At 41.6% G+C, this 13301-nt stretch overlaps 1 protein-coding gene across 1 annotated transcript in view; it reads left to right on the top strand.

Annotated features, from left to right (window-relative positions):
• TRPM3 (transient receptor potential cation channel subfamily M member 3) overlaps positions 1 to 13301 on the top strand; it is a 484965-nt gene that overhangs the window by 408304 nt on the left and 63360 nt on the right. The window contains 2 exon segments of the mRNA XM_073228642.1: positions 2603 to 2854; positions 8658 to 8832. Of these exon segments, the coding sequence (XP_073084743.1) occupies positions 2603 to 2854; positions 8658 to 8832 (427 nt within the window).

Below are 13301 nucleotides of genomic sequence, written 5' to 3'. Positions count from 1 at the left end.
CCCATGAGAGACGCTCGGGTGGCCGCCCGCACGCAGGCCCGCGGCTCCCACGCCGGATCCGGGAAAAGGGCGCAGCCGGGGCCGCGCGGCTTCCCGCGCTGCCCTCATTCCCAGCGCCATGTCCTGGGGCGTGCGGTCACCAAGCAAGCCCCGGCATCCCGTCAGCAGCCACGTGCGCGGCCGGCGGTCTCGGGGCGGGGCCCGACCGCCGGGTGAGGCCCCTCCCTGCAGGTGTGCGGACTAAGCCGCAGGGCCTGGGCGATTTCTGCGGCCCTCGGCGGGGAGGGCGCGCTCGTCCGAACCCGGGTCGCCCCAGGCCCCTCCCTGGCCCTCCTGCGCGCGCTCCCGGCCTGAGGCCCCGCAGCGCCCCGCACTCCGACGGGAAGGCGGACGCGGGATCCATTCTTCACCCGCGCTTCGCCTGCGCCGCTCTGCTTTTATCCCTTTATCTCATGTTGAGATCTCACAGAAGCATTTGCACGATTTAAAAAAATCATACTATAAATCTCCGTGTTGAACAGGGTTGGGAGGTGTGGGCAAAGGGTTAGAAAAACGCTAAGGCGCTGCCCATTCCTCCGTCCCCGCCCCCACACACGGATTTCTGCCTGATGAAAACGCCGCTGGGGTGGGAAGCCATCAGGACGGCAGGGGCTGTGGGAAGTCCTGAGGGGTAGGACACTGGCTCTTAACCTATGACCACCAAGCTTGACCTAGGAACTTGTAGGGAATGTAAAACTGGAGCCCCACACCAGGCATATGAAGCAGAAACGCTAGGTGTAGGAGCCAGGTGTTTTCTCCAGCCCCCCAGGTGATTCTGAAATGCTAGAGTTTAAGAAACCCCGGGCTCCGGTTATGCGGCACTGCAGACAGTGAAGACCGAGGCTACCAGGCGGCTCCTGGTATGCTGCTCGGCCTTCCAAGCTCTTGTCCTGACTTACTAAGGCCTCCCTTCCTTAGTGTTTCAGGCCAAGGTAAGCCTTTCAAGGGGACATCAGGATTCAAGAGGAGGTCCTGAGTTGGGAAAGCGGTGGGTTCTAGGTCGTAGAGATGGAAATCTCAGGGGTCAACACAAATGATTCACGAGGGTGGCCCTGCCACATAGCCTCAGTAGGCTGGCCTCCCTGACTCCTCACATCCTGGGGTAGGCTGTGGTGTGGATGGGGGTCATTTGCTGCTATGCAGCTGTGTATTTCATAGAACCTATGTGTGGCAGCAAGAAGGCCCTTCTGTTTAAAGTAAATCATTGTCCCTCCCAGCAGTTAAGATACACAGGGACTGGAGAATTGCTGTGATGTGTCTATGCAACAGGCAGTGAGTCAGTATTTACTGACTATCTGTTATATAACCAGCCCTAGGGAACAAAGGGTCTGCCTCAGGTTGTAGTCTAGTGGAGGTGGTAGATGATAGATGGAGAAAGGGATGCATGAATGGATAGATAAATAGACGGACACATATACATATACATGCATAGAAAAGTAAATTTCATAAGGTGATAAAAATCTGTGAAAAAATTAGTACTATATTAGAAAATGACTTGGGGATGTGGAGACCACTGCAGTAATAGGGTAGTCAAGGAAGGTCTTCCTAAGGAAAAATTTGAGCAGAGAATTTGAGGATGAGAAGGAGCCAAACACATAAAAATCTGGGAGAAGAAAATGCCCAACAGAGGGAAGAAATGCAATGTCCTGAGCATAGAATGGACTCATTATGCTGTAGAGCAGAGCACTAATGTGACAGGATGGGGTGGGGAGAATATGGCGAAACGTGAAATGAAGCCATGGTAAAGAATTTGCATCTTTATTTGTAGTGAAGTTATCAGAAGATCTAAGTATTCAGTTATCATAATTTGCTTTAGTTTTTATTGTTGTTTATATATCTCTTGAGTCTCTCTTTAAAAAAAAATTGTGGTGGTATGATAAAATCAACACCTTGCAAGGCTACATACAGCATGATGAGTTTTTACTTACCCATACAACTGTGTAATCATGGTCCAGATCATGGCTTAAATTTTTTAAAGATCCTTCTGTGTGCTGCTTAGAGGTGGATTGAGATGGTGGGCAGCAATGGCAGACGTTAGAAGGCCACTGCCATGATCTGGTTGATGTGATGGGGCTTAGAATAGAGTGGCAGCAGTGGAGGCGGTGAGAAATGGTTGGATCAGGTTGTATTTAGAAACAGAGGGGATGGGACATGTTGATTACAGAGGATGTGGATGTGAAAGATGAATGAACGACTCCTCCCAAGTTAGTGGTCTGAGCAACTCAGTATGGTGGTGCTGCTTTCTGAGATGGAGGAGGATTTCGGAGATTAACAGTGTATTAGGAATCAGTAATTTTATAGCAAAACCCTAATGTGTTTCTTAGAATTGTAAGGCAACGCAAAGGATCAAACCTATTACTATATATATATATATGTCTCTGGAATATTTACAGCTGGATGGTCTAAGCTTAATTCAGTTGTACATTCATAACATGCAAGTATTCAAGTAGACACAGGTAAACAAAAGAAGCTATTCATGTCAACTAACAGACAAAGCACTTTTCAACTGTGCTGAAAATATAGACCAAAATCAGACCTAACCCCATTCTCTTTCACCTTTTAGATTCTGATGTCAGAGCCAGGGAAGTTGCTACAGAAAGTGAAGGTTTGGCTGCAGGAGTACTGGAATGTCACAGACCTCATAGCCATCCTTCTGTTCTCTGTGGGAATGATCCTTCGGCTCCAAGACCAGCCCTTCAGGAGTGATGGGAGGGTCATCTACTGTGTGAACATCATTTATTGGTACATCCGTCTATTAGACATCTTCGGCGTGAACAAGTATTTGGGCCCATATGTAATGATGATTGGAAAAATGGTAAGCAGGGCCCTCTGATTCCATGCTATAAATCCACAGAGGAAGAGTGGTAATAAGAGGAAGAGGGAAATAATTCTTTTTGGGCTGCTATCAAGGACTGAGATGACCCTGGGAGTGTTTTATTTTTATTTTTTTAATTCCTTTTGAGGGTTTGGGAGTTTGACCTCATCTAAATACATAACTGGAGAATTAAACATCACTCACCTATTTGCTTACTGAGAAATATATAAAGATAATCTCTTTTGTGCCAAGCACTGAATTAGGAGTTGGGTATATAAAGGTGCTCATTCCATGAGATTGAAGATGAGAGAAAGAAGTAATTATCATACAACATGAGAATGCTGTAAGAGCAATGTGTATAAAGTACAATAGAAGCAGAGAAAAGACAATGCAGGTCAGGGAAGCTTCACATGGAGGTTATATTTTAACAGGATCTTGGTGGAGGAGTGGATCTCCACTACAAATTTTTCTCCACTACAGGTTTTTAAGATTTTCAACTTTTTTTTAATAAAGTGCTAGAAAAAAATACATTTCCCAACACAAAGGGAAGAAAAACATAACTAACCGAGTTAAGCTGAGTTTGAATTAAAGATTAAATTCTACCAATATATCATGTATTCTGTCACACTTCTGGAAAACGATGACTTAAAAACTAAGTTTCAGAATGATGCCCCTACTTATCTTATACTTTGAAAGAGAATCCCATGGAAAACTCATATGCTTCCCATAAAAGTCTGTGGACTTGTTCCAACACCCCTTGACCACACTAGTTTCCATTCCTTCTCTATAAACACCAAGTCCGAGAAGAACCTGGTCATGAACAAGTAAATCAGATCCCTCTCCAAACTCACTAGAGGAAGAATTAGAGACTGATGCGCAGAAACTAGGTGTTGTTTTTTTTTATGTATATCAGTTCTCCCACTTTTCTATGTCCTTACTTTACCTTTACAGAACATATGTGGGAAAGCCAAGTACATCTATCCTCCCATAGCAAGCACTTCTTTCTAAAATATCTCAATGCTGATAGCCTCCATTCTACTTCCACTTATGAGTCATTGAAGCCAACAAGTGGTCAATAGATGTCCCCTATCATTCTTACTCAAGTTTTACTATATACATCATTGATGGTGACCTTTCAGTCAGTAAATTAATATTTATCACTATTATTATTGTATTTGTGTGAAAGTAACTCCACTGAAACCAATCTTAAATAATCAAGACTCTTCCTACAAAAGCACTGACAAACTCATGCAAAGAGAAGGAGAATTTGAATCCAAAGAAAGGGGTTATGAGACTTTGAGCAATTTATTTAACCTCTTTGAGACTCAGTTTATTCCCATTTCTAAAGTAGTTATAATAAATGCATATCTTGTGAGGATGTTCTTATGATTAGAAATGACATGTGTTAAATAGTCAATAGGGTTTGGTACATAGTAGGTCATTGATAAATTATATCTGTTATCCTATGTTTGATTAGGTTTGCTGAAGTACGGTGAAAAGGGGGGAAGTTGGTGAGCATAGTTATTCTCTTCTATTCCTAATCCTTTTATACAAAAGTTTGGTATTTATAACACCAGCATTCTCTAGGGAAAATATCACAAATTTCATTGTGGAATTCAGCAAGCTGCAGTTACTTACCCAAAACTGAATCCCAGCTCAATTGGAGATCCTTGACTAGGAAAATAATGTGCATCTTACTCTGTTTCACTGCCTGTTACATAATCTTTGTACTTGAGTGATGAATTTGAGATTGTGCAGAAATTTTCTATGTCTAAATTAGGCAGAGTCTCAACTTAGATTTTGGAGAGAGGATCTGTGGCCCCTCCACCTAATTAATACAAAAATGCCTATACATTTTCTGGACAAGAGAGGACAAGCTTCTGTGAGATTCTCAAAAGTACCCTCAAATGGACACAGTGAAAAACTTTAACAGCTACAGAATTAGGCCAAGTTTCCTCAGCCCTGATGCTGCTGATACTTTTGGCTAGATATTTCTTTGTCGTGGGAGGCTGTCTTGTTCACCGCAGATGTTTTGCAGCTTTGCTGGCCTCTACCAACTGGATGCCAATAGTGTGTACACACATGCATGCACACACACACACACAGTTATGACAACAGAAACATCTCCAGACATTGCCATATGTCCCCTGCGGGGAAAATTACCCTCTGTTGAGAACCACTACATTAGGCAATTACATAATCTGATTGTTTTTTTCTAATTAATTGTTACCTTATTTTGTTTCAATAATTAAAATCTGGAAAGATCCAAAGCAACTCTATCACTTTAAAAAGATTGGGTGGCATTGGAATACTTGAAATAACTAAAGTCACACTAAAGCAGAAAGATTATTTTAAAATCCATGTCTATCATTTTAATAATGGCATAATTATCCATCCCCCGTTTTGACTAGAATGAAACCTTACTATGGAGTGAGCAAGAGAGATGTACGGCATCTTCTCTACCTTGTAACTTATGAATGACTTTACCTGTCTGTCAAGAATAAGTAGAAAATGAGTATAGTTGGGGGCTTTATTCTCTTCCATGGGGATTTTAAGATAATTAGTTCAATAACTGAGTCACTGATTCAGAAGATAGGTAAAATACGCCTATAGAATTTATCAGTAAGCCAGATGGACTGCCAGGCTGGAAGCTATAAAAAAGTATGCCCAGATGTGATTATACTGAAAGTCCCTTAATGTTAGAGAGTCCCAATTCAGGGCTAAATAGCCAAGTAATTCACTATGCCTTGTATTCTAGAGATAGACAACTGCTGAGATACCTAGACACAATTTTGATCATATATGATTCTGATCAATCTCTAGATCCAGGAATCCTGACCCCTTACCTTCATATTCCACATCCTAATGAAATCTTCTAGGCCTAAACTAAGCTCACTTACATAATACAGAATAAAGCAGCAATAATAATAGCTATCATTTACTATGACATGTCAGCCATGTCATCATCACTATAACCCCATGAAATAGGTTTTAGTGTCTTCCATTTTGCAACTGAGTGAACTGAAAGTGAGCAGGTGGCAAAGGCAGGACTCTAACTCCTGTCTGTCTAACTCCACAGCCTGAACTCCTTCCAACAGTAATAGTGGTACATTAACATTTACTGAGAACTGTGCACTTAAGTGGTCCACATATTATCTCATTTATTCCTTACAAAAATAATATGCAGTATTGTTGTTAATATTATCCCCCTTTTGAAAATGAAAAAAGCAAGACTAAGCAACTTGCCCAAGACTCCGTAGCTACTTGTACTAGCAGAGCCCAAGATGGAAACACAGGCAGACTGACACCTGAGAAGACGTGCTTCACCTTGACAGTATATACCTGTGTGCTCTCCTCTGTAGAACACAGTCAAAGGACATGTTCAGGAATGAGATAGAATCAGCTCGCTTAACCTTGAGTCAACCAGACTATTTAGCTTTAAAAATGGAGGTAGCCAGCCCCAGTTCTCACTAATTTCTATTTCTGCATTCCACTTTGACAAATTTCAGTATTTGAATGGAAGCCAAGACTTCTTTGAAATATATGACACCGAGTGTTTGGGAAGAGTGTTTCTTCTCTCTGATTGTTTTGGCCCTTTGGATAGATGTCACAATCAATCTGAATGAAAACAATTCTGAGAAATGAAATTAGAACAGTTGCTGTATTTACTAGCTGAGTTTTCTTGGATCAAACTATCTCCTAAATTTCTCTGAATACACACCTTCCTCTCCCCACCCATCTTTTAATCAATCTAAATAAACATAACATGGAGGACCCATTAGAACATTTTGTAAATAAATAATGAAAGAATTTTACACAATAAAAAGTGGATGAGAAACCTATGTTTCCTATAAAACTGTTTCAACACGGCTGGCTTGCTCACTCTTAAGAGAGTTCTGAGGTCAGTAAATTGTGAAAGAAATAATTAGCACATATTTTTTTTAATTGAGGCATCATTGATATACAATCTTTTGAAGGTTTCACGTGAGCAGATTGTGGTTTCAATATTCAACCATATTATCAAGCCCCGCCCACTACCGCACTGCAGTCTCTATCAGCGTACTAAGGTGTTATAGAGTCATTGTCCTCTCCGTGCTGTACTTAACTAGCATATATTTTTAAGGACAGTGAGCAAATATGAATGAATGTCAAATTTTGAGAGATTCTTATTTTGTTTCAAAGTCAGACAATACTTGAGAGAGGGATTTTGAAGTTGCCTTGAAAATTGAATAATTGAACTAAAATATACTGAGCCCTCAGTGTCCTAAGGAAAACAGGAAGGCTGTAATACTTTAAATAATAGGCACCATGGAATGTGGTCTTCTAAAATGAAAATGTTTAATTAATTTAAATACTTCATTATCATTGATAAACTTATCATTAGTCTGTCTTTGTGAATGGGCATTCCTTCAGGAAATTTGGTATCCAAAAAAAAAGTAGTGTCTTGTATTAGATGGTTTGATGCAAGGGTTAGAAACCAATCTACAACTAACTTAAGCCCAGGAGCAATATATCAACTTATAGCAGGGCATGGTGGAACTGTCCTTAAGGCCACTGTCAGGACATGTGCGTGTCCCACACCCACACTGCCTGCTCTTGTCTGCTCCATTCACTCTAGTCAGTTTCACTAGTGGAGGATTCAGCCTCAGACTCTGCATTCACACAGAGAAAGAAAGGGAGCTGCTCTCTCCCAGCTTCTGTTGAAAAAATCCAAAGGCAGGATTCTGGTTGGCCTGTCTTATGTCACATGCCTACGTCTGTCACTGTTGCCAGAAAGTGAAGTACCATGATTAACCTAGCCTGGAAAAGACACCTATCTTTGTGGCCAAAATGGATGGGAACTGTTTCTAAAAAAAGAGGCAATGATTTCTGGCCAGACAAAATAATAGTTTTTATATCCTCATCTATTTTCAGTGATAAAGGGAAAGTAATTCAGTATGTGAGAAACAAATCCCAGATAGCATGTATCATGAAAACAAGCAAAAAAGAAGGAATAAAGAGGAACAAGAGAACATTGTACTTAAATGCGATCAAGAGAATTTTATAAACGTGTCATGTTGAAAATCCAACATGAAATGAAAACAGCAGGCACAGGAATGAGCCATAAGCCTATCTGATTCTAATACCTAGGAAAACACCCTCTACAACTGTTAGAATATACTGCAGGGGAGGTACAGAAAGAGTGGTCCTCTTAGACTGGTTTGTGGCAGAATACCATGCAGAATAAGATGGAATATGATGGGTACATTGGAGTGTCTTAGCTTTGTTTACATATGATTGTTTTCTTGAGCTTTTCAACTCTTCATTAGCCTTCCAGAACTTAGGAAAATTATAACATTGCAATGGTTCTTGAAATTGTTCAACTATCCCAATTTCAATGTTGCTAAGAAGAAAGAGACCTAAGGAGGGTATTTGCCTTCCCTTAAGAGCAGAGCAAAAATTAGTACTGGATTCATATAGAGAGACCAGGCTTCTTTGTTACATGACTCCCATGCCCAGTCTTGACTTGGTACCACAGACTGCAGTGGAAAATGATGGGGCTCCATGACATGTGTGCCTTTCTTTTCTTTTCTTCTTCTTTTTTTTTTTTTTTGATTTTTGAGTTACTGAGAAGATTCTTTGGATACTGGCTTCAACAGACCAAGTATTCTCTTACCTGAACACGGTTCTCTATGTAAACATCATTTACCAGCAGTCTTAAAAATGAACCTCCTTCAAAGGTTTCTATCAATGTCAGTGTCATAAGAACACTCAATCATATGGATTTTCCTTTATTTCTCCCTCTGCTTCCCCACCTTTCCAGATGATAGACATGATGTACTTTGTCATCATTATGCTGGTGGTGCTGATGAGTTTTGGAGTCGCCAGGCAAGCCATTCTCTTTCCCAATGAGGAGCCATCATGGAAACTGGCCAAGAACATCTTTTACATGCCCTACTGGATGATTTATGGGGAAGTGTTTGCAGACCAGATAGACCGTAAGCAAGTTTATGATTCTCATACACCAAAGTCAGGTATTTAACTTCAATTGGGTCATGTCTTTTCCAAGTTCATTTGTTTGTTCTCAATAAATGGCTCAAGATAGAGGACTGATTCCTAGCTTACTATCTTGGAAGAAAAAAAAAAGAAACAATTACAGAAGGTGAATATACAATTTTACAATTTTAGCAAAGTAGTCCTCAGGTGTTTCCACAGGTATGTCCTTTCTGTGACACAAATAGACATCTGGTGTGCCAAATTTTATAAAGAAAAAAATCATTAAAAATTTCTCAGTTCTTCAGGGATTTGAAATCCTAGGGCCTGTGTTGAATATTTTAATGTTAGTAATGTATCACTACTCCCTACCTCTCCCTTAGCCCCCAGCCTGTAAAAAAATTAATTTCCTGAGTTTGACTTCAGAACAAATAAACGATTCTCGGTTTCACCATCAGAATTCAAGAGTGAGGGCAAACATCTGCATGGTGTTTCCCTTGCACTGGAAACTATTCTCAGTTCTTTATCCCACTGTCTTGAATTATGTGCTATTGAGAGTCAAAAGAAGCTAGTGTTCATTGCCTGGAAGTATGGAAAATGCCTTAGGTTATAAACTGAGTTGCTTGCTGTAAATGCCAGAGAAAAAAGAGTATCTATATCATGAAGTGATTCAGTGTGAGCAGCGAGCACCAACAGGCCCCGATGTTTCATGCCCTAGTAAATGCTTATTCTCTATAATAAACACCCCCTTTGTATAGGCTTTGAAGATAGTTGTATCCTAGGAGTCTGTTCCAGCATTTTATTTGGACCAAATGTCAGGGCACACAGGCATTGGAACATTATTTGGGAAGAAAGCATCAGGAAAGAGATATCTTTCCATATGGAGACATTTGAATCCCAGGAGCAACTATTTCTCATTTTCCCTGAGGAATTTAGCTCAGAAATAACATCCTTCCAACACTGTTGAATTAACATTTTTCAAACATTTTTTGCTGACAGGCCAGTCATCTGAGTCCTGGACTGTGAACATGGATTAGGGTTACATAACAAGCTGATACAGTTTATTAAGAGCAGAAGCCAAGACTAGTCAGCTTCCCCCTCACACCTACCAACCCCAGGTAGGACCGAGACCCAAAAAATAAGAGCAAGGCAGCGAAGAGCGTGCGTCCCCCCCAGCCTGCAGAGAGCCTGTGTACACTGGCACTAGGACACGGCAGTACCTCATTTTCCCTTCGGTGGTAGATTTTGAGTAAATACCTTTCCTTCTCAAAACAAGTTATCTGAGGCAAGAAGGCTCTTTGGAACACCTAATTGGAACAAGTATTCGTTTCAGGAGGCTTAGCCAAACTCAGTGAGGAAGAATTTCAACTCCGTCTCCCAGTGTAAGGAGTTTGGTTGACAGGGTGCAGCCTTCACCAAGACGGCTTTCCAGGGACTGGGAAAAACTCTTCTGGGATCTTCCTTGCAGATGGTCTCTAAAGGCAAAACAACACTTAGAAAGCCCGCCTATAATCAATTCTCCTCAGAGATTAAATGTACTCCTTTCCCTGAGAAATGGCTTTCCACTTACATTAGTTTACCTTTTCTAGTTTCCTTTCTTCTCCCAAATGAGATTCAGCCCCTGTGGGTGTTTCGTCAATGCAACATTTTGGGAACAGTGGAGGGAGATATAGGTGTGTTTTATAAATGGGATTCTGTCTGTCCCTCTACAAGTGGCCATTTATTGATGTTGTACTATGAGCCCAGCCTAGTGCAACAAACACCACCATCTGGCTGAATAAGAGGATTTATTATTGTTATTTTAAAAGAAGGGCTGATTGTAGTTTAGAACTTGAACCCCTCCCCCCGAACCCAAAGATGGAAGAGAGGTGTTTTGTGTGAATGATGTGTGAAAATAGATTTCCCACATTGTTAACTAGATCTGTGGTACTGTACCTGTGTGAGAATAAATTTCTACCCTGAATCCCATATATAACTGACCCAGTCTTGAGTGGATGCACCAGTCATGACCCCCTTCCCCTACTTCCCTTCCCTTTTGACTTTCTGAAATTGGCTGCAGTAGTAGCCATGTTCTAAGCTAAATCAGCCAGTTTTCTGTCTAGAGTGCCAGAGTATTTGTCCTTTCTCAAATGGGTATAAAAGGCTACCCCCAAATTTGTCATTCCACCTGGCTAAGATGATTGAACATCCCTGTCCTTTAACGGATTTGATTTTCATGGTATGGCAGTAGGTGGGCCCAAGGGGCATTGAGTTACTGGCCCACCTGGCCATTCACAGCTGCCCAGTAGGCCCTGGAACCAAGCTGTTTGAGAAAGGCACAGATCGTTTCTGCTGTCCTACAATGCCTCGCCTCTTTCTTGTGCTGTGTCCAGGTTTGTGAAGCATGTGCTCAGGCTGAGCGGATCTCATAGCCACCTGGACCCACGGCCCTGCCCAGGGTCTACCAATCCCATCCTGTGGCTGTGCCCTGTGTGGGCCTCTCCAAGTGCTGCTCATCCACACACACCTTCCCAGAGAGAGACTCATTCCTAATGTAATGCACGTGCTCCGTATCTAACTTATTTTGTTTTTAACTGCAAAACTGCTGAACTCATTTCATGTTTGGGGAAATGACCTTTTCTTAAGCGGGATGAATGCATATGAATGTATGATAGGGCCTGGGGGTAGCAATTAATTAACATCTGTCTGACACCTCAGAAGGGAGGACAGCTTTAATGCCCTCCTTTCTGGGAGGCAATGTTACCAAATTATAAATTTTTTATATACATGCCATTTTTTTTGATGGTTTGTCCTAAACCTGGATACTATCAATAAGGCCAAAAAAGCTAGAATGAGACTTGTGAGGTTACTTTCCAAATGTACTTACAGACTAAAAGCCAAGAGAGAGAGAGAAAAAAAAGAATGGGAGTAACTGTCAAATCACAAAATAATTTAGGTCCTTTTCATCTCTAAACCAGGTAGGATTGACACAAATGATAGACCCACCTTAAACTCAGTTATCTGTAGCGGCTAACTATGTGCTGCAGTGTCAGGAGCAAAAGTGAGTGCAAGAATGTGACTGGCAGCAGCAGATGATGCAACTGAGGAAGGGACGGTGATGGTCTGCTCTGCCTGGACACTTTACCTGACCCCTGGTGAACTGGTGGGAATTGAACTTGCTGCTGTCGTTTGGTGTTTTTTTTTGTTTCTGTTTTTTCAGATAGCCCCCAATTGTCTCAGGTGTTTCTGTTATGTATAATACCAGCTCCCTAAGACCCAACCTATGGACTACCATGAGGTGACTTGGGCTCCAAGTTGCTAAATGCTTTGCTACCAAGTGGTGGCATCCTTCTGGGTGTCTCATCAAGGTGGCCCATGCTGCATGGCTTCTGAGAACAGGCCAGGGTTCCACCAGAGCCTAAGGGGAAAGCAGCCACTTGGAGTAAAGGAGCAACAGCAGAAACGGTCAGCACATTCATTCCAAGGCAAGGCCAGAGCTGAAATTAGATGGACTCTCACCAGCTGAGAAATCTGGCTCTCTATTTTGGTGTGTGAGGTACCTGGAAGTACCCCTTTGTTGGCAGAGAAAATGGGGTGTCTCAGGCTGCCTCAAGCCTCTGAATGAATGAGACTTCCCTTTATTTACACAGCATTCTTGTGTTGCCTGCTGTACACAGATTCCCCGGGCTGTACCAGGGCAGGAGGAAAATGAATCATGCTCTTGAATATATTAAATCAGGATCTAAATTTAGTCATTCTTTCTGTCTCTCTGAGTATTTTTACAAGTTTGGGCAGTATGTGGAGGCAGAATATCCAAAATCTACTTTCTACCAACACAACTTAATATTATTTGGCCATTTCACTTTTCCTAAATCAACTACCCAATCTATTTTAATGCATGGGTAAAAATGTTTTTCCTCTCGCTGTCTCAGGCTTTTCCCTCTGAAATTAATAGGGAATATGGAGTAAAAGCATTTTTGTTGTCTGTTTTGGTTTGTTTTGGCTAGTTTATTATTTACTTAATTTAGTACAAAAGTCTTGCTATAAAAAAACCCTTGATTTTTTGTACCCTTATTGTCTGCCGTGTCGACGGGACTTACACTGTCGGTTTTGTCAGGAAACAGAGAGCATGTATGTGCATATAAAGCTAAAATGCCTTAAATTGTTTCTTCCTAACTTCAGGTGTGGAAATTAGGATAGCTGAAGGCTGGTCTCTAAAATTTGTCTGCTTGTGGCATTTCTTATAACAGTGTGAAGGGAGAAGACGGCTATTGTTGTGCATTTTAGTCATTAGACTCCAGTTCTGGAAGCGCAGGGCTCTGTATCTGCTTGGTATTCAGGAGTGACCTTCTCTGATGGATTCAGAGCACACTAATGCCTAACAGCTCTAGCGTGGGGAGTGTTGCCTGACCAAAGAAAGTATTTTGGAAAAGAAACTTGAGCCAGCGCCAACTTTTGGGAAAGAGGGAATTGTTTTGCTGGGTTTTGATTTTGC

This window comes from Manis javanica, chromosome 2 (assembly GCF_040802235.1).
Source record: "Manis javanica isolate MJ-LG chromosome 2, MJ_LKY, whole genome shotgun sequence".
Taxonomy (NCBI): domain Eukaryota; kingdom Metazoa; phylum Chordata; class Mammalia; order Pholidota; family Manidae; genus Manis; species Manis javanica.
This window is presented reverse-complemented; position numbering and strand designations above follow the sequence as displayed.